At 55.6% G+C, this 20,936-nt stretch overlaps 2 protein-coding genes and 1 pseudogene across 6 annotated transcripts in view; 2 read left to right on the plus strand and 1 right to left on the minus strand.

The window, feature by feature from the left end:
• The window catches only part of ABCD1 (ATP binding cassette subfamily D member 1), a 17,965-nt gene extending 14,710 nt beyond the window's left edge, over positions 1-3,255 (minus strand). Inside the window, exon 1 of one of the 2 annotated variants that reach the window (XM_060138523.1) lies at positions 1,590-3,255. In XM_060138523.1, coding sequence (XP_059994506.1) covers positions 1,590-2,498 — 909 coding nt within the window. In that variant the 5' untranslated portion in view covers positions 2,499-3,255. The remainder of the gene's footprint in view (positions 1-1,589) is intronic. The other variant, XM_060138524.1, reaches the window with a different exon arrangement.
• BCAP31 (B cell receptor associated protein 31) overlaps positions 3,235-20,936 on the plus strand; it is a 25,240-nt gene continuing 7,538 nt past the window's right edge. Inside the window, exons 1-4 of one of the 4 annotated variants that reach the window (XM_060138527.1) lie at positions 3,235-3,332; positions 4,298-4,432; positions 5,891-5,991; positions 10,334-10,481. In XM_060138527.1, the coding sequence (XP_059994510.1) occupies positions 4,341-4,432; positions 5,891-5,991; positions 10,334-10,481 (341 nt within the window). In that variant the 5' untranslated portion in view covers positions 3,235-3,332; positions 4,298-4,340. Of the gene's footprint in view, positions 3,333-3,594; positions 3,784-4,153; positions 4,177-4,297; positions 4,433-5,890; positions 5,992-10,333; positions 10,482-20,936 lie in introns of those variants that run through there. The other 3 variants (XM_060138525.1, XM_060138528.1, XM_060138529.1) reach the window with 3 other exon arrangements.
• Positions 8,835-8,935, plus strand: LOC132514131 (U6 spliceosomal RNA; annotated as a pseudogene).

Below are 20,936 nucleotides of genomic sequence, written 5' to 3' on the forward strand. Positions count from 1 at the left end.
GCCTCCTCGAGATCCCAGCAACAGCAGAATACCCTGCTGTCTGCCCTCCAGCCAGTCACCTCCGCCCTAGCCTGTTGATCTGTGCCTGGGCATGGGGACGTCTGCCTATGGGACTGGGTTGAGCCACCTGCCTATACAGTAAGGGCAATCAACCCACCCGTGAAGGCCCATCACTCCACACTGCTTTCAGACCTTTGGCTGAGGCCCTAACAGACAGGCTGTGGACGCTCACAAGGTCCCTCCCGCCCTGGCCGGTGAATCCTCCCGGTGAGCATGCGATTTGCTGAAGCTAGCCCAGAGGAAGTCCTTCAAGGAGCCAGTGATCTCTCTTCTACCCCCCACCACCCAGGTCTGCAGCACCGCTCAGTGGCTTTGCCTCAAGCCCATCTCCTGTTCCTGAAATGAGCACCCAGGCAATCCAGGCTCGTGCTGGGAGCTGGCAGGAGCTGACAATGTAGCTACGGGGAACGTGCCAAGTGCCTCACCCAAGGCCACGGCTGCCTGCCAAGGCCCTGCGGCCCAGAGGACAGGAGAGGAGGAGAGGGGGTTGCAGCTGCAGACCAGGCACTGTTTCTCCAATCTGGAGCCCAGCCCATGCCCGGGATGCCCCCTATCTGCTCGGGAATAAACCCTTTTTAAAAATCAGAGACAAGCCTGCCTATCTGCCTGATGTGATGCGCAGCCAGTGAGACAAGGTCTGGGGCACAAGGCCACCTGACCCGGGGACGACACATGGGCCTTCACGAGATGGATGCCATTGTGCCCCTCCCCCGAGAAACACTGGGAACTGAAACCAGAGTTGCAGAGAGCCTAGCCAGAGGCAGCCGCAACCCCAGGCGCGAGGAAGGGGAGGGGCCGAGGCGAGATAAAGGGAGCATTGGCCTGGAGTAACCTTTCCTAGGCTGGCCGTAGCTGGCCCAGCCCCCCCCCCCCAGCCGGCCTGCCGGGAAGCTGCACGACTGGGACCCAGGCGGAAGGGCGGCCACGCTGGGGGCAGGGTGGCCGCCGGGCAGGCAGGAAGTGCGTCCTGCCGCAGTGGCGGCCTGGGCCCAGCATCCTGGGCCGGCGCCTCGGAGAGGCGGCCAAGCCCACAGCCAGGCGGGCCTTCGGGCTCCAGATGGGGGAAGCCTTGACCTGGAGCGCTGAGCTCCACCACCGCTGCGGCCGGCACGCTGCACGCTGCTCGTTAACCTCCGCTTGGGCTGAGTCATGCCCATACTGCCCGCCTGCCCAGCCGGCCAGCTGGGCCAGAGGCCAGCCTTCAAAGGGTCTGGGGGTCCAGGCATAAGGCCACGTCCCCACATGGCAGGAGCCTCCTCTCTGTTGGCTAGAAGAATGGGGCAACCAGGGAACTCTAGCCTCAAATCGCTAGGGTCCACAGCCCTAAGGCCAAGACAAGTGAGGCGGAGAAGAAGCAGAAGTGGCCCAGGGCAGTCCCCACCCAGCCTTCCTGCCTCTTCATTACTGTGCCATCTGAGCTGCCCAAGGCCCTGGTTGGCCCACACCTCTGGCATCAGCCATAGGCAGCCCTGGCTCTCCGGCCCCTGAGCCCCCAGCTACACGCTTTCCGGTGCCCCAAGCTGCCCCACCTCGTGGCCCCCATAGAAGGCAATCTCCTCCGAGTTGGCCACCACCCGGGAGTGCATGTAGCGCAACTCCCCCTTCCGCCGCGCCTCCTCTGCCACCAGCTCCCCGAACTTGGGCGAGAAGGCTTGCAGCACGTTGGCCGTGAGGAACACCACAAGGCCAGCGATGGCCGAGGGCCAGGCTGTGCCGGCCCCGCGGGAGCGGGCCACTCGAACCAGGGTATAGGTGGTCACAGCCACGTCCAGGAGCGGCTTGGTCAGGTTGGAGTAGAGGTGGGCCACGGAGGCGGCAAAGGCCACCACATCCTCCGTCAGGGACTGGTCCGGGTTGCGGAGCCGCCCGTCCATGTTGCTGACCCGGTAGTAGGTCTGCTGGGAGAAGTAGAGGCTGTAGGCGTGGGCCACCAGCCGGCTGCGGAACGCCAGGGCCAGTCGGCCCTCTAGGTAGCGGATGGCACTGTTGATGAAGGTGGCGGGGAGCGCGATGAGGAGCCACTGCAGGAGCTGCCAGCCGAAGGCCCGGGGGTCCTTGCGCACGATGCAGCGGGCCAGCCGGCCGTCCAGGCGGGCCACATACACCGACAGGAAAGTCCGGCTCACCAGGGCGGCTGAGTGCAGCGCCAGCAGCCCCGTCTCCCGGCACAGGAGCCTGGGGAAGAGCAGCCGCAGGAGCCGCAGGAGTCGCTGGAGGAACGCCCGGTTGACACCGGCCTTGGCCGCTGCGCCCACCGTGGCCCCGGAAGCTTCCTGCGCGGACTCCCCAGCCGGCGTCTGAGGGCCCCTGGCCGGAGCCAGGCACTGCCGCACCAGGGGGTAGATTTTGTGGGCCCCATAGGCCGTGAGGGCCAGGACCACAGCTGTGCGCTTCAGCATGGTCACCCGCGAGGGCCGGGGGGTCGAGAGCACCGTCATGTCACCTGGGCTGGACTCACGGGTCTGGGACTGGTGCCTGAGGCAGCAGAGGAGGCAGGTGGCTGGAAGGGTGGAGGCTCTGACCCCAGGCTCGTTGTCTAGGCAACTGGAAACCTCGCAGTGGTCCCAGATACTGTCGCTTTAGGCCACCCGGGTGGTGCTGGGCCCCCTGGTGCGGTGGGCTCAGGGGCCTCCAGGGTCGCGGCCTCTTCAGGCAGCCGAGGTGGAGGAACTTGTCAGTCCCCTGGCCCCTGGGGTCAGAGCCTCCAGAGGTCTCGGGCAGAGAGGGCGTCTTTTCCTCTCCACCTCCTCCTCCCCCGGGGCACCGGGCGCGTCCGTCCGCTCCGCAGCCTGGCTGAAGCGACTGTGACTCCGCCACCCGCCGGGAATCCCCACCTACCCACCCACTCTTCCCCAGGGGGAACTCGGGGGAAGGGGAGGAGGCGGAGGAGGGGTGGGAGGCGGAGCCAGGGCGCGGGGCGCCCCACCCCGTTCTCGCCCCACGGTTGGGCCCCGCCCCCTCCCCGGACCACAGAGACGGGGGAGGACCGCGCGGGCTAGAGAAGCTGCACCTCGCCTTCCCGCCAAGGCCTCGCCCCGACTCCCCGCGCGCCCGAGGCGCAGCTTCTTCCCCAGTCCTGGGCGTCGGAGCCTCGGCTCGGGGGCGGGGCGGAAAACCGCCTTGGGAGGGGCCTCCGGGGCCTCGCGGCGGTTGGGGGCGGGGCGGGACCCGGCGGGCGCTTCCGGTTCCGGCTGCGGGGAAGGGGCGGGGCCGAGGTTGAGGTGGGAGAGTTCGGCGGCGACGGGGCGTGACGGTTGACTGTGGGAAACTCGGTGAGCGAGCCCGCGCTCCCGGCCGGGTTCCGGGGTCGCCGAGGTGCCCCGGCTCCTCGACGAGGGGTGAACGGCGGGCAGCGCGGCGAGGCCCGGGGCGCGGGGCCAGTGCCGAGCTGGGAGTGCGAGGGCAGGGCCGGGCAGAGGGAAGTCGGGGCGGCGGCGGGTGGAGCCGTCTCCGGGGGCGGGGGGCGACGGCCGAGTCCATCCGGAGGAGCCGCCGGGGTGGGGCTTGGGAGGGCGTGCCGGGTCGGGGCCACGTCGGGGTTTCTCTGGAGCGGGGTGGACGCCGTGGCCGACCCGGGCGGCCGGGAGGGGCTCCTCCGGCTTTTGAGGAGACAGTTTTCTAGAAGTTTCTCTGGATGGGGCCGTGAGGTGCAGGGTCGAGACCCGCGTTTGCCCTTGGCCCCGACTCCCGTTCTCTAGGAGTCGCTCTCTGGGGCTTTCTGAGGTACCCCGAGCCCTTCCGCCCCTTCGGAGGCGGACGCAGTGGTCGGGAGACCTTGGAGCCCCGCTCCTACCCCGGGAGGGGCTGCTGGTTCTCTGTGGGCCCCGATGGGAGGGCCGCGGGCGCCAGGGCCCCTTGGCTTCCCCGGGGGACGGGAGCGCCGCAGCTTCGGGAGAAAGCGCGAGGGCGTTATGGAGACGGGGGCTGGGGTGTGGGGGGCGGGAGCGTCTGGCGCAGCGCTCCCCTCGGCGGGCGGGGCGGGCCCGGGCCCGCGGGGCTGCGAGGACGGCCTCCGGGCTCCCCGGGTTTCCGATTCCAGACGCTGCCCCGGTTCCGCAGGCGGGAGGAGCCTCCCGGACTCCACCGGGAAGGAATTGTCCGAAAAGGCGGCTCTGGGTGTGTTAGCGCCCAGACTGCCGGGGCTCGAGCCCGTGTCAGCCAGGCCTTGGAAGGCTCTGAGGTCGGGTGCGGGGGCCGCCCAGCTGTCACGACTCCCGTTTTTTCTGTGCTCCCGCAGGAACAGGCTCACATCTCCCCGTTGGAAAGCTGCTAGCAACACGATGAGTCTGCAGTGGACTGCAGTCGCCACCTTCCTGTATGCAGAGGTCTTCGCTGTGCTGCTTCTCTGCATTCCCTTCATTTCTCCCAAAAGGTATGGCCCGTGGAGCGCGCAGGCGAGCCAGGGAGAGTTGCTCCGCAGCTTATCCCTGCAGAGTTGGTGGGCCCTGGAACTGAGGCCGGATGGAAACAGGTAGAACCTGTCTGGGGTAGGGGTGGCAAGGGTTGCGTTGATTATCGCCAACCTTCCCCACAGTTCTGCTCTGTCACATCTTGCCGAGTTCCTTTCCTGTGCGCCCTGCCTTCTGGTCTTCAGAATGTCCCAGAGGGGAGAAGACCTAGTTATGGTTCTGGGAATGATGCCCTCCTGCCACCCCCTCAGGGGCCCTGGCGTTCAGGGGATGGCATTGTGGGATCTGCAAAACTTGCATCACGGGGTCACGTTGCCATTGATTTGGTGACTTCTGTTCTCTTAACTAGTCTCACTGGCATTGCGTAGTGCCCTCATGAGCATTACTCAGCCTATGAAGGCTGGAGCCATGTTTCTTTTCAATGAACAGAGGACCTGTAGAAAGTTAACTGGAAATTAATTTTAATTACACTTATTATATGAACACGTTTGGACTTAAATTGGGGCATTACAGATGAGGCTGTGTTTTTATGGATGTTTTTTTAAAAGCTCTTTTTTAATGAAAAAGTGAAGGCCTTGTTGTGATGTGATAGAAAGTATACAACATTGCTTAAGGAATATTCTTGACAAAAGCGAGATGTGAGTCACCTTGTACAGTTCACAGGAGATGCAGAACAGAGGCCCCCTTGGAGCTGCAATCTGGGAAGCTTTGTAGGACAAACAGTCTGTTTTCTGCAGACAGTAAACTGGGAAAGAAAAAAGAGCAAGGGAAGAGGGAGCCTATAGAATAAGAGAGACTTAAGATACTTACCAACTAAATGCAGAATCAGAATCTTGTCAGGATTCAAACAAACCAACTAAAAATAATTGTCTCAGTTGGACTTTGGAGTTCTGGCTCTGGAGTTCTGATGATGAGAGATCTTGTTGATATTTTTGAGGTCTGGTGATGGCATCGTGATTAGTATTTTGGAAGGCTCTTCTCTGATAGAGCTGTATCCTGAGGTATTCATGGAGGGAAACGAAGAGAGGTCTGCGGTCTGCTTCATGGTAATGTAGGGTGGTGGGAGTCTAGGTGAACCACGATTGGTCAACGGGGGAAAACAGTTTAAAGAAATGTGTACGTGGCAAGCATTTTGATACTACAGAGGGGAAAGTAAGTTTCCCATTTCCCTCCCCAGAGCCTACCAGTGTTTAAGACTGGTTTTCTAGAAATTTCTATACACGGACATGTATCTCTTTTTTCTTTTTAACACTCTTGAATGGATGCCATAAATTGGAGAATTGCAAGTGGCTGAGGCTGAATCTGTATGGGATATTCAGCCGCTGGAGACGAGTGCAAAACTGTATTTCTGTTCACAGGGCCCTGGATCCCCGGCGTGCGTTCTTTCTCTTCAGGCCTTAGCCTTTTTGTTTTCTTCACAGATGGCAGAAGATTTTCAAGTCCCGCCTCGTGCACTTGGTAGTGACCTATGGCAACACCTTCTTTGTGGTTCTCGTTGTCATCCTTGTGCTGCTGCTCATTGGTGAGTGAGCTGTGGCTGAGGGCAGCTACCTGACCTAGACCCTTTGACCAAAGTAGCCTCTGCTGCAAAGCCCCGTGCCATGTTCCGTAAGCAGTGTACAGCTTTGGCTTCTCAGAGACAGACCACTGAAGGGCGCCTGTCTTTCTCTTGGGGGAGGAGGCTCCTTTCATGCACAAAGACGGCGATGCTGGCTGCTGGCAGGGCCCTCACTTTGACCGGCGGCCTTTGTGTACCTGGCGATGACCACCTCATGTCTCAGGCAGCTCCTCACGCCCTTCCAGAGCTGAAACCAAGAGAAGCTAAGTGGCTCATGCTGACCTTGGTCCAAGTAGTGCTGCTCCTTGGGCACTTAGCAGCGTCAGTCTCTTCCTCAGTGCCTGAAACAGGCCTCAGATAGGGGACTGAGCTACCAAATAGATAGGGAGCCAAGCTGGGAAAGAAGCCGCCATGTCCTGAAGTATACGGGGGGCAAGAGGTCTGATAGCATATCTAGGGGGCAAATCCCAGACCTCTCTGGATCTGGGTCAGACTTCAGGTTCCTCGAAGTCCTTCCAGTTCTGAAGTTCTATAAACCCTGCATTGAGGTACACACCAGCAGGGGCTTGAAAGATGAACAGGGGTGGGGCCTGAGGCCAGGTGGTGGCATGATTGTTTGGAGACCCGAGGAATCAGTATAGCTCTCATCTGTCTGTTAAATGTGCCTTTTGCTGCGTAAGTGATCAGTACATCCCCCTGCTTGGTCTCCAAAGTATTGGCTCACCTCTGCCATAGACAGTGGTCCTGTCTCCAAGGTGCGATGCCTGCTTAGACTCAGAGCACTTCTGTCTCCCTGAGTCCCCAGCAGAAATGTGGCAGGGGGTGGGAGGCCAGGGAGCCATAGTTCAGGGGAATGTGCAGGGCTCCACCCACCAGCTGCAGCATTAGGCGTGTCCCCTTCCTGATGTCTCGGGGCCTGATGGGATAGGTTCAGGCAGGACTGCCTCTGGACAGGTGAGGTGCAGCCTATCCATTCCCAGCCGTGGAGGGTGGGTGCCAGCTGCGCACAGACCTCACTGTTCTTGAGGTACTTGGTAAGGCCCCAAGAGGCGGCTCTTTCCAATCAGGGTTCTCTCCCTGAGCAGCCTCTGAGTCCAGAACAGGTAGGGATTATGCGTGTCTTCCCGTGAGCAGGAGAGGCCAGGCTGCAGGGTTTTGGAATTGGGTGTGTGCGCTTTTGCTTTTGGGTGTGGGCTGGGGGCAAGAATTGGGGTGGGGAGGGACCGTGCTGAGGGTGTTCACTTGGGGCCTTGCCCCTCTGCAAACCAGACTCCACGAACTCTCCTAGTATGGCAGAGTGGGCCGGGGGGGCCCTTTGCAGAAGGCAGTAGTTGGCAAAGGTGCCATTCTTCTTTTTTGGGGGTCAGGGAACTACCTGGATGTTCTAGAGAGACGTCCTGCTATGATGATAGGCTGCTTTCTATCCTAAGGGTAAGAAGCATAATCTAGAGAGGCCTACCTAAATAAGTTGTTAGCTAGTAGCAAATACTGATGACATAACATAACCAGCTAGAAGCTGCAGGCCTGGCTGGCCCCTAGCCATCACTGGGAGGGGCCTAGGGCACATCTCACTGGGGGAGTGGGCTTAATGAGGGTCCAGGGTCAACTACCCTGGGCTGGAGGCCTGAGATAGAGGGCAGCACTCTGCTGCGTGACTTGGGCTAGTTTGGCCCAACGCCCCCATCCCCGGGTCTGCTCTCTGCCATCAGCCAGAGGTGGTCCTGGAGGTGCTGGGGTTTCTGGATGCAGAAGACAGTGTAGGAAAACATGGTTTTTGTTTGTTTAAATCACAAAAATAACACATCTTTAAAAGTTCACAAATTCAACCTAGAAAGGTAAAGTCCCCCATAATCCCATGTCTCACAGGTGAGTATTGTTAAAAGTTTATGGTATGTTTCCACAGGCATTTTCTATGCTGCCGTCTTTATTAAACTAGTACATACCCTTTTGGCTTGGATTCAGATCACAGTACACACTGTTTTGGATTGTGCTTTTTCCACTTACTGTATCTTAGGCTTTTTTTCTTATAGCAGTCTCATTCTTTTTAAAGATTGGGTAGTATTTTATCATATGGTTATAGTGTAATTCCTTCTTTATAGGTATCCTCATATCATTGCACATATATGCAAAACTTTCTGTAGGGTAAATTCATAGAGGTGGAATGGATGAACCCAAGGGCATGAACATTTAAAATTTTATGTCTTAGTTTGGGCTGCTATCGCGTAGACCATAGACCGAGTGGCTTAAACAAAAGACATTTATTTCTCAAAGTTCTGGAGGCAGCAAGTCCAAGATTAAGGTGCTGGCAGATTCAGTGTCTGGTGAGGGCTCTCTTCCTGGTTCATAGGTGGCTGTCTTCTTGCCATGTCCTCACATGGAAGAAGGGACAAGGGAGCTCTCTGGGGTCTATTTTATAAGGGCACTAATCCCATTCATGAGGGCCTCGTGCTCACTTCCCAGTGGCCCGTCTTCCTAATACCATCTGGTTGGGGGTTAGGATGCCAACTTAGGAATTTTTGGGGCCAGGAACACGCAGTCCATAAAAAGCATTGTTGTCCTGGTTTATATCCCTGCCAACAGTGTTGAAAGAGGGCTTGCTTCATGGTACAGATGTAACACAAAAACACCAGTAAAGGAGGACAGATTTTTATAATGTAAGATCAGCTTAAAAAACAAGCAGTCTCAAACCAGAAATTAAGAACCAGACAATAGCCATACAGTGATACTTTAACCCTCTCCCATGGGGGTCCATTAAGAGCTCTCTTTAGGTAGCTCTTTACGTACTGACTTAAAAAGATGTCTCAGATGTTCACTTTGGCAGCACATATCCTAAAATTGGAAAGAGAGATGATTAGCATGCCTCCTGCACAAGGATGGCACACAGATTCATGAAGCATTCCATGTTTTTTAGCACATTGTAGGGTATACAAAAGTAGAAATGTTGTACACATGAAATTTACATAATGTTACAAATCAGTGTACCTCAAGAAAAAAGATTTCAGGGTTGAGGGAGAAAAGCGGTAGGTATGGGATGGTTCCATTTCTTCTTTTTTTTTCTTATTTTTTTAACGTCTTTATTGGAGTATAATTGCTTTACATTGTTATGTTAGTTTCTGCTGTATAACAAAGTGAATCAGCTATACGTATACATATATCTCCATATCCCCTCCCTCTTGCGTCTCCCTCCCACCCTCCCTATCACACCCCCCCATCCCGCCCCCTAGGTGGTCACAAAGCACCGAGCTGGTCTCCCTGTGCTATGCAGGCGGCTGCTTCCCACTAGCTGTTGTACTTTTAGTAGTGTGTATATGTCCATGCCACTCTCTCACTTCGTCCCAGCTTACCCTTCCCCCTCGCTGTGTGATGGTTCCATTTCTATTCCACAAACACATAGATGTGAATACACGGGTGAACCAGAGCGCTGTGTGGCCAGCAGCAGCTCTCCAGAGCAGAGGCTGTTCACCATTCAGCAGGTGTTTGTGTGCCCCCTGTGCGCCTAGCACTATGCTAGGCCCTAGGGGTGTAATAGAAAAGATTTCTGCTCTCGTGGCGTTTGTAGTCTAATTTGGGGGAGATGGACAATAAACCTGTAATTGGGGTAATTTCAGATGTGTGTATTGCAAAGAGAATGACATCAGGTAATGGGACTGAAAATGACTGCTTTTTAGCTAAGCTGGCCACATGTAGCAGGTCCTGCTGGAGGTGATTATGTTATGGGATTCTTACTCCTTCTGCATTTCTGCTATGTTTGAACCTTTGATAAGTGTGAATTTCTCTTGTAATCAGAATAAAACAGTTTAAATAATAAAATGGGTTATAAAGCTTAGAAATGAAAACCCTTGAATCTCTAGCACGCATGCTTCAGGTCTTGACTCCTAGGCAGCTCATGCCTCCCTAGCGGGCATTTCCATAAACAGGAGTACCCCGGCTTATCAGTTAGATGGCCCATGACCAGCCCAGTTTGAGATAAACAGAACCAAACATTGGGGGCACCATGGGAAAGGGGAGCTGCCTCTGTTGCTGGCGATGTCTCAGATTCGATGAGCATCTTGACGCGGAGAGCAGGCTCATGGCCTGTGTAGAATGGGTCCGGGGGTGACGTGAGAAAAGCTGGAGGAGAGAGTAGGTCCAAGGGCAGCGCTTCTGACAAGGCATCCCCCAAGGTGTGTACAGAAGGGGGATAGCAGGGGAGACAGATTCGAGGGAAGCAAGACTGCCCCAGCTCATGCCGCCTGTCTTACCTGGACAGGCCAGCCTAGTCTGAGCGGGAGCTAAATGCCCGTATCTCTTCTCTGCTCCGCCACAGATGCTGTTCGCGAGATTCGAAAGTACGACGACGTGACGGAGAAGGTGAACCTCCAGAACAACCCCGGGGCTGTGGAACACTTCCACATGAAGCTTTTCCGTGCCCAGAGGAACCTCTACATTGCTGGCTTCTCCTTACTGCTGTCCTTGTGAGTGGGGAGGGCTGGGGGACTGTGAAGGGACCTAGCCCATGACTGCCTCCTCAGTCTGTGGCCTTGAACTGGAGGCCCTTTCTGTGTTAGGGGAACCACACAGTTTCCCCAGAGGCCTCTGATTTTTCTCCTGACCTCCGGAGGCAGCATGGAGGGTGGGAGCGGGCTGACTAGAAAGTCAGAAGACCACGTTCTGGCTCTGCCGTAATCTGCAACACGTTCTTTTAGGACAAATGTCTTATCACCAGCTCGCTTTCTGTACACAGAGTGAAGTAAATGACAGGCGTTACCCTCTTCTGGGAGAGGCTCTTTGGAGCCCAGCTTAAAAGGGACCAGTTGAGGGCTTCCCTGGTGGCGCAGTGGTTGAGAGTCCGCCTGCCGATGCCGGGGACGCGGGTTTGTGCCCCGGTCCGGGAAGATCCCACATGCCGCGGAGCGGTTGGGCCCGTGAGCCATGGCCGCTGAGCCTGCGCCTCTGGAGGCTGTGCTCCGCAACGGGAGAGGCCACAATAGTGAGAGGCCCGCGTACTGCAAAAAAGAAAAAAAAAAGGGACCAGTTGAACAGGGGCTTTTTGTGTATGGGGTCCTGTCCTGAGAAGAGTGGGCAGAAATGGCACGAAGGGGCTGAGACCGACCCTGTCCCCAGGGCCTTCCCAGATGTAGACCTGTCTGTCACAGGAGCATGAGGCCTATTGGAGCCTGGGGGCCAAGGGCTTCCGGAGTTATTGGGAAGAGCCTACCGTGAGGTTACTGAGAAGTAGGGTCAGTGTATGGATTCTTGGGCATTGGAATGACTGGGTTTCAGTGTTGCAGAAAAAAAGTCACTTTCCATAGTTGGAAAGTGCCGGGTGGTGGAGCTGGAAAGGGCTTTTCAGGGGGATACATTTGATCACAGGAGTGATCTGCAAGGCTGCTGTCTTCCAACTTCTGAGAGTCAGGAACTGAGAAGGCTGGGAGGAGTTGGACACATAGCTTAGAGTTTTAGGGTTTCAGGAAGCTCCAAAAAAGAAGTATGATCTTGTGGACTGAGACTCTCCTGACTGCTCTGCTTTTGTGATCTCTTCCAGAAGGAGATCTCCAGGGCAGGTATTATCTGACAAGGCCAGGGGACAGTGGGTAACCAGGTGTACCAGACGAGTGAGTGTGTGCTCAGCTCTGTCCTCTCTGCGACACTGTGAAGCGAGGTGTTCCAGCTTAATTCCTGCAGTTGACTTTAAAAAATTGACATATAGCACAAATGGGCATCTGGTTCTGTGAGTGTTTGACAAATGCAGAGTGGGATAACACCACCACCACCGTCAGGGTACAGAGTAGTTGGCAGTCTCCTAACCCAAACAGGTGAATTCAAAGAAGAGCAGTCCTCATTTATACCTCGGCTGTTCCTGAAGGGACGCGCAGAGACTGAGAGAGGAGAGTGAGATTTGGGCCCACAGGTCCCATGCTCCCTCACAATCCCACTCTGTGCTCTGTCGTGTCAGCTGCCTCCCTCACTTTGCTCTGACCTCTCCATTTGACAGGCGTGTAAGGAAGGCTTCATCGAATTCCCTTTAAAACATGTCGGGCATAGTAACTTCTTGGGCCTGGTTGTTCCAGCAGCCATACATCTGTTGCCTGTCCATCTTAGCTTGCTGTGCCTGCCATACCCTCCCGTGTCCCTCCTGGCCAGTAGCTGATCAAAAAAAGGATGTGAGGTTGGTCTTGTGTGACTTCTTAGAAAAGGAAACAGTGACCCCAAGGATCAGTGTGGATTCATCAGTTGCCCACAAATGAGCTGTTTAATTGTTTCTAGAATTTTCTGAGATGATATACTCCTCCCTAGTCTAGGGGTCAGATCCTGTATGGCGGCCGTGGCCCTTGAGGAACTTCTCTATTTGCATGACATTAACCATCCAAGAAGAAAAAAGATTACGTGTGAATTCTCTGGCCGTCCAGTGGTTAGGACTCTGCGCTTTCACTGCCGAGGGCCTGGGTTCAATCCCTGGTCAGGGAACTAAGATTCCCACAAGCCGCGCAGCATGGCCAAAAAAAAAAAAAGAAAGAAAGAAAACAAAAGCTTATCGTGAAGACTGGATGGCCAGGTGGCCTCGCCTGTGTGCGTGTGAGCTGTTTGGGTTCTGGTTCTGCTTGAAGTCAGTAAGGACTTTAATAATTCTTCATAATTCAGTGGGCCTTTATAAATGGAAAAGGGCAGCCCAAGAGAGATGGAGCGGCCTGAGTTGCACAGGTTCTAAGTGGCCAGCCCGAGCTCACGCCGAGTTCCGACCCTCTGTTCAGATGCCAGCTAGTGTGCATCGGAGTGAGCAATTGGTGCCAGATTGTTGGTGTATAGCCTGCCTCAGACCATAGACTGGATAGTGGGCTGCTTTTTTCCCCTGGATTTTGGTAGGAAGGTGCCTGGATCAAGTACACGATCTGTACATCAGTCTTATTAGTCTAAGTTTTAGGAGTCCAACGACTTTAATCTCTTAGCTCCATTTGTACATCTGGGGATTATTAAGTAATCTGGTAGTCTAAAACCTTTGGAGGAAGTTGAGGCTTTAAATAAACATGAGAAAATACATCCTCTAAAATGCTATCATAACCACTGTCGACACATACGTTTGTTAAATATTTTTCTAGACTTTTCTATGCCTAATAGCAGCTACCACTTGTTAAGCGTTCAGTATGCCAGGCACACATTAATTTTTATAGTAGCTCTGTGAAGAAACAACTGGGGTTCAGAGACCCCAGTTCCCAGAACTAGTCATCAGCAGAGCTGAGAATTCAGTCTTGAAGTGATGGGACCTCAGCAGCCACATGCTTCTTCAAAACAGGGTCAGGTTGTAACTACCACGTGGGAACATGGGTCTTCCATTGAGTTTGTCATTAACATTGTTCTAGGACACCCCATCTGTTGCCAGCATTCTTAGGTGTCTACCAATTCCCCGCTGGTGAACATCAGGCCGATCTCCCCATTTTTCTGATATCATAAACAGGGAAAACCCCTCTCAATTGTCACTTTGCGTGCCTCTCAGCTAGACCGCCTGGTACTCTTCAAAGTGTCTCTGCCCCTCTTACTGTCTGTCTCTTTCTCATCTGTATTTGTGCAAGTCTCACTTGCAGGTACTGGCTCAGTCCCTGAACCCCTGTAGGCTGTTTGGAAAAGAGCACGTGGATCAGGGTGGATGGGTCAGGAGTGGCCAGAGAGAGGGTGGAGGGTTTTGAATGCCAGTTTCAGGGTTTGTACCCGAACTCTGTGTGGTACAGCACTGAGTTTTTCCAGTGGCGCTGCGCCGTGGTCAGAGTTGCGTGTTCATACTTGGCGCCTGGGGTGGAGTAGAGCAGGAGAGCCTGCAAGCAGGGGGACCAAGTCAGAGGTCGCCGAACTGAGACATACTGGTGGCCTGAACCTGGTTTCAGAGGTGCTGGTGGAAGAAAGGGGAGGAACTAGTGGGGATGCCAAGCCTCTGAGGTTGAGGTGGTGGTGGGTTCTCCTGTGGGCGCCCACAGAGTGGCAGCACCCAGAGGAAGGCTGCACACCCACCCGCGTGGAAGGAAGGGAGCCGGTGAGGCCTGCTGGAAGGAACGAAGAAGCCGGGGGAGAGGAGGGCGATGACTGCACCAAGGGGTCGAGGAATGGGCGACAGGGAGGTGCTGGCCGCTCCCTGGAAGTGAGATGGAGGGGAATGAAAGCAGATGCAGGGAGAGGCAAGACAGGGGGAGAGACAGCAGGTTAGTGGGTGAGGGGACCACAGAGGCAGAGAGCAATGCTCAGAAGAGAGGCTGGGGGTGGCGCTGGTTCCTCATGGGGCTGGGGTCAAGAGCACATTGGGGGAGAATTCCCTAGCTGTCCAGTGGTTAGGACTCTGCGCTTTCGCTGCTGAGGGCCCGGGTTCAATCCCGATTGGGGAACTAAGATCCCACAGGCTGTGCAGGGCGGCCAAAAAAAAAAGCACCTGGGGGGAACCTTGAGCAGCCCTCATGATTGAAAACAGGGGCCCCAGGCTTAAAGGACGCATCACGTCCTTAAACAAGTCTGTACTTCCCTGCAACAGTCTGCTGGGGAGGGGCAGGGGGCAGGGTCTGGGCTTTTGTCTTGCGTCTGCTTCGTGGTCGCCCTGACGTCGGGCAGCTTGCTACCTTCCCATGTCCTCACGCTCCTTTCTCTGTGGGCTGGGCCCCAAAGTCTGAGAACAGCTGTCTCTACTTAGAAACCTGGGGGTGCTCTGCCTCTTTTTTTTTGTCCCATGTGATCCCCTGCTCCTGTGTTTTCCTTTTTTAAATTGCGATAAAATGCATTAACATCAAACGGGTCATCTGAACCATTTTTAAGTGTACGGCTCAGTAGTGTTGGGCCCGTGCGCACTATTGTACAGGCAGCCTCCAGAACTCTTCATCTGCAAAACTGGAACTCTGTCCCCACTCCACAGCCAGGGATCTCACCTCCTGAGCCTCTCTTCCTCGTTCCCCGGGGAAGTGCTGCCACAGTGGGGCTGCATCATCCCAAGTAGGCTTCCTGCCGCTGGCTTTGGTCTCCCAGCCTGTCCACCCTGCCCCAGCCAAGTGACCTTTCTGGCATGTAAAACCGACTCCACCACCCCCTGCTTCCAGTGCCTTCAGAGCACCTTTGGCATCAAGGCTTGAAACCTACATCCTGCAGCCCTCTGCAGTCTCTGCTTCGGCTGCCCCGTGTCGTGAACCAGCCTCGTGGGTCCCCTTCCCTGAGTATTTCTGTGGCCTTTGCCTGGAACCCCCCAACTCTTGTCTGCTTGTCTAGTCAAGACCTCCTCTTCATGCTTATTTGGGCTTTCCCTCCTGATTCTGCCGTGCAAGGCCCGTGCTGTGCTGTGGGCTGGCTTACAGAGCTGTCCTCCAAGGGCCCCAGCGGCCTGTGAGGGGCAGCGTGGGGACCTGGGCTCACCCCCTTTAGTCTGGTTGGCTCTGTGCCACCTTCACCTTAGGGACTGAATGGAGTGTCCTGGGCACACAGGGACAGCTTCAGGCCCATGTCCAGGTTGAACTCATCGAACTGCTGTGTCGAGTGTTTTAGATTGGATGCCCAGCTCTTCAGGTCTCCTGAGCTCTGGCAGCAGGAACGCCGGGGGGTGGGGGCGGTGCTCGTGAAGACACGTGTCTGGGTGCCCCGAGGATGTGGATGTGGATGCCGTTGGTCCCAGCATTGCGTAGCGGGCCTCTGGTCTGTGATGGGTGTGGCGCAGGGCACTGTTTAGTGTGGACTCGGCAGCGCGGGCTCTGTCTCGCGGGCTCTTGCTCATCCGTTGCCTTAGTGCCTACTTCCCTGCTCTGGGAGCGCCTCTGGCGGGCATCCCTCTGGAGCTACAGGTGTGGCTGCACAGCAGCTCTTGCTGGGCTGAGTTTTGCATGTTCTGAGAGCAGTGCTCTGTTTTCTCCACTTTTGCTAAAATGTTACTGGTCAGGACCCAAGTAGTGGTCGCCATCCAGACCCAGGAAGGTCCACCGTTGTGCGTGAGGCCCCTCGATCTGTAGTGACCTGAACTTGGTCCACAGTTAGCTCTTGTTTTCTGCCTACCTCTCTGGGGCTGGGTTGTGTCACCACAGTCAGTCCAGATGGAGCTGCCCGTGCTTTGCTACAAAGTTCCTCTGCTTAACCACCAGTGACTTGGGGGCTGGGTTGTCTCCTGGAAGGTGATCGTGCCCTTTAAACTGCTGGTGAGGCGGAATCCATCCAGACCCTCTGGGGTGAGCGGGACGTTCTGCTCTGCTTTCTTTGCTTTTGGGTCAGCCCTGCTTGCTGCCAGCGTTCAGCTCTGCAGATAGTTGGTGCCCAGGCGGCCGCTGGGGCTTGTGTTGATGGCGAGGCAAGCCAGAGCCACCGTGTCCACGGAGGCCACGTGGGTCCAGCAGGCGAGGATGAACGTCCAGCCTGGGCTCTGCCGCCTGCAGTGGCCACGGGGCGCTTTCTTCCCTTGCCCAAGGGAGTATAACAGCCCATGGTGGTCCTGAGAGACAGATGGGCGTAGTGAGAGTGGACTTTGGAATTGGCTGGGTTTGGATTCTGGGTCTGTTACTGTCTAGCTGTGTGATCTCGGGTAAGTCACTTAACTCTCCGAAGCCTTTTTCCTTACCTGTTGCGCAGGGGTTGAGGATGCCTCTTTCGAGCACTTGGTGTGAGGGTGGAGGTGACTTGGGTTATGTTCTCAGCATCATGCCTGGCACGTGGGGAGTGCTTAATAAATGGTAGTTGTTACCGGCATCACCCCAAGTAGTGAGAGAGTTTCATGGGATTTTTCCCACTCACGTGGTAGGCTGTGCTGGGCCTGGGTAGGAAGTTGAAGAGAAAGCTGGTGTTGGCCTTCAGGGGTCTTACATTCCAGGCTGGGCACAGGGTGGGGAGAGTGGGGGCGGGAGAGCAGAGTGGGACAGAAGGACAGAGAGGACGGGTACTGCAGCCAGAGCAGAGGGTGGGGGGAGGGCTGCCCCAGGGAGAGGCCAAATAAGGGTTGGAGGCGGCCAAGCCAAGGAATCCTCAGGGCCCTGGGCATCCGGTTCTCAGCACTGGAGGCAGCATAGAAGAGCCAACCCCCTGTGGTGTCACTCAGCTTCAACATGAGTGTCTCCCTGGCCAGTCTCATTTGGTTGCCCCCTTCCCCATTATTCTCTGGATTATTTTGAAACGAATCCCAAATATTATGTTTACAGGCAAAATAATATTTTGGATTATCGCTTGGAAAAGAGAGGGACTTTATTAAAAAACTGTAAGCATACTAGCATCTTGCTTATTACAAGAACCTTACAGTAACTCCTTAGTAACCAACTCAGGAGTGATTGCTCACGTTTCCCAGATTACTTTGCAGGTTTTGTTTATGCTTTTTTACTGTTTGTTTAAATCTGTGTCTAGATAAGGGAACCTAAGGGGTTTTTAAAATCTGATGCTCAGGGCCTACCCAAAGATAAAGTGATTTAAGTGGAGGACTGACCTTAGAAGGCCAGGTAAAGGGATTTTTGACCTTTGTTTCCTCTTGATCCGACGATCCATCCATCAGCTGCCATCATTTTCTTTCTTTTTTTTTAAATTAATTAATGTATTTATTTTTGGCCGCATTGGGTCATTGTTGCAGCGCGCGGGCTTTCTCTAGTTACGGCAAGCGGGGGCTACTCTTTGTTGCGGTGCGCGGGCTTCTCATTGCAGTGGCTTCTCTTGTGGAACACGGGCTGTAGGCGCGCAGGCTTCAGTAGTTGTGGCTCGCGGGCTCTAGAGCGCAGGCTCAGTAGTTGTGGCGCACGGGCTTCGTTGCTCTGTGGCTCGTGGGATCTTCCCGGACCAGGGCTCGAACCCGTGTCCCCTGCATTGGCAGGTGGATTCTTAACCACTGTGCCACCAGGGAAGCCCTGCCATCATTTTCTAAGACTACAAATACAGTAGTGCTTCACAGCTCAGCACTGGGTAAGAGCCTTTTCGATAAGTCCGTTGATTTCTAGTCCCCCCCTCCCCCAGCCAAACTCACCCCAGCTACTAGTGTGCTGGTGTCCTGTGGGTGCTGGGCCCAGGAGGGGGCTCTGATAAAGGGGGGACCGTGTTAATGCGGGGGGAGTTGCTACGAAGAGGCCATGGAAGACCATCTGACACGCATTGGCTTCTTTTAAAATATGGATTGTTTGCTCAGCTACTGGATTTTGGCCGAAGAATTCTCTTCATACTCTAAAGGCAAATGGTGAATGACCTCTTTGGTGGCAGGGTGCCAAACTACAGGGGTTCAGTCTTCCTGATTCCAAGGTCATCGGAAGCCTGATGTTCCAGGAGGGCCCCTTTCTCTGAAGTCAGAGGGTAGGGTGAGCGGAGAGCAGGGCTGGAGATGGGAAGGGCGATTGGCTCCTCCAGCCCAGCGCCATGTGACCAATTGCCTGCAGGCTGGAGACACTCTCGCTGTGAACAAATGGGGCTGGTGTGACTGAGGAGCTGGATTTTTCATTTAATGTAATTTTAATTTATTTGAACTGAAAGGACCTCTGGTGGCCTCTGTATTGGACGGCGTAGCCAATGCCACCTCTCGTTCTTTGCTTTGTTGGTTCCCCAGCCCGGGCCAGGCCTATTTCCTGGGCTTTTTCCACAGCACATCGCCACCGCCTGCTGGTGACACTGCCTTGTTGCCTTTGGACTGGAGTACCACGTGGGGCACATCTGGGGGTCGACAGCTCCCTCCTTCCCATCCCCTTGAAGTAGCCAGGGGGCCACCAGCATATTTTAGCGTTGGAACATCTGTCTAGGTTGTCTGGCCTCTTTTGGTTGCTCTCTGTCCCCCAGTTTATACAGAATCCCTCTGCTCCCTGGTGTCAAGAAGGCAACGTGACAGGCTCGCTCCTGTTCGCTGGTTCTCTTCAGCTCTAGAGGGCCCCCCGTCCCCGCTCCCTCTAGCTGGCCTTGCTGTCCCCAGGGTAGATAGGCACCACCTGGGCTTAAGCTGGAGTTGCTGCAGGGCCTTGGCCTTTCCTCGACCCTGGCCCCCTCCCATTTTGTCCGAACTCAAGGGCTAAGAGGAAGGCCGAGCATGTGTGCTGAGATGTACTCCTGAGATGGATGGGGGCAGCCCTTGAAAGATTTTCCCTGGATCTTTCTGAGTAAACTCTCCTTCTTCCCATTCTGCTGCCTCCTTATTTTCATGACTCCAGACTCTGTAGGGTGAGAGTTTCCTGGGGCGGCTTCCACCCTGTTATTACTGGTCTGCTTTGTCCAAAGTTTTTGCTGGGGCAGCACCTGGCTTTTGGCTCCTCACCACGGTGGCCACCTCCCCACGCCGCCGCGCCGCTGCCTCCTCAGTGTTTTTTTTGCTGGCGAGCTGGGCCGAGTTCACCCGGAGTCCACCTGCCACCCTGTGGAGCGGTGCCAGAGGCAGAGCTGTAGTCAGCCTGGAGAGTCAACAGGTGGCGCTGTGACACCAGCTTCCCGCTTCCCCAGGGCAGCAGGGTGAGGGGAGTTGCCTGCCCACCTGTCTCGCTGCGGGGCCCTGAGGGCTGAGTGACCCGAGGGTGTGGCACCTGGGAGATGCCTGGTAAATGCTAGTGGGCAGGATTGGCAAGGGGGGGCCACAAGCATAGAATATTCCTTTTGGGACTTGGGAGGACCCTCCTCCTTGCTCTCGTCCCACTTCCTGTAAAGTCCAAGTCTGCCTCCCCCTGTTCGCCCACAGGAGGGAGACAGGATCGGTGTAAAGCACATGTGAAACCACGTCTCCATAGCTTGATATGGTTGGCTCTGTTTCTCCTGCCGATCCTTGTTTACTCAACGTTTTATAAAAGCATGAAAGCCCCACTCAGCGTCCAGAAACATCTTACCGAGAAAGCCCAGTTGAATTCAGGTATTTGGGGATGACGTTTGTCTGCCAAGGGCACATCTGGATTCTCTTACGGTTCGTGCACTGACTTCTCTCCCAGTCGCTGGGTGCATTTAACCCAGACCGTGGCCCCTCTACCAGCCCTGAACCTTTGGGAAATCCCTTCAGCTTGTGGCTTCTCACCTATTGTCCAGAAATGGCTAGAAATAGTTACCTGCATAACAGTACTTGGACAGTGCAGCCGAGCACGGTGGAGGATGGCCAGCAGGAGTGGGAACAGCAGTCCATCAGCCTTCTCTCTAGGCTGACATCTCTGGGCTGTTGAAATTTGGAGATTCTGAAGCTCAGCACCTTCCACCGTATGCCCTGCTCTGTCCTGGGTCTCGGTGGAGACTCAGAACACTGAGGGGACAGACACAAAAAGGGCACATTGATGTGCCTGGGAGAGGGTGGAGGCTCTCGGGGAGTGTTGGAGCTGGATCTTGGGTGAATTGGGGACAGGCACAAGAGCATGGGGCCTAATGTGTGAGGGGCACTAAGAAGTTCTAGAAGGCCAGCTCCTGGGCAGGCCCGGTCGGCCGTGCTAGGGAATGCTGCTCTTGGCTTAGCCGGGGGCCCTGCAGGGGCACCCTTTGGACTTGGGCCGGGGCACTGGGCTTTGCCCCCAGCTTTGGTGATGAGTGTTTTCCCAAGTGCCTATTCAGCTACCGCTGCAGTCACAAGCCTGGCTGGCTCATCAACACGGGTCTGACATGGCGCCTTCCTGCTGCTGTTTCTCGTCACCCTGTTGCTCAACTGACTGGCAAGCCCCGCCCGTGTCTGCCTGTGTCCCCCTCTGTGCGGCTGGGCCGAGGGAAGGCTGAGTTTGGGGAGAGCCAGGGCCCCAGACTCACATTCTGTCCTGGCCTGAGGTGTGGCATCACACACATGGGGGACGGGGGGGGAGTCATCTGCAGGGTCCCTTCCCAGTGGACCAGGTGGGGGGCGTGTAGAGGTTGAAGGTGCATTCCCTGGTCTGAAGGCATTTGTGGCTGGGCAGCCAGTTGAGGAGCAAGTGACAGTGTGATGCGGGGAGATGATTGGGAGGAGAAGAGAGGAAGAACCGTGCAACCAGATGAGGGGGCACAGGGGCTGGTGTGGGAACATGTGGAAGGGGGACCTG

This window comes from Lagenorhynchus albirostris, chromosome X (assembly GCF_949774975.1).
Source record: "Lagenorhynchus albirostris chromosome X, mLagAlb1.1, whole genome shotgun sequence".
Classification (NCBI taxonomy): domain Eukaryota; kingdom Metazoa; phylum Chordata; class Mammalia; order Artiodactyla; family Delphinidae; genus Lagenorhynchus; species Lagenorhynchus albirostris.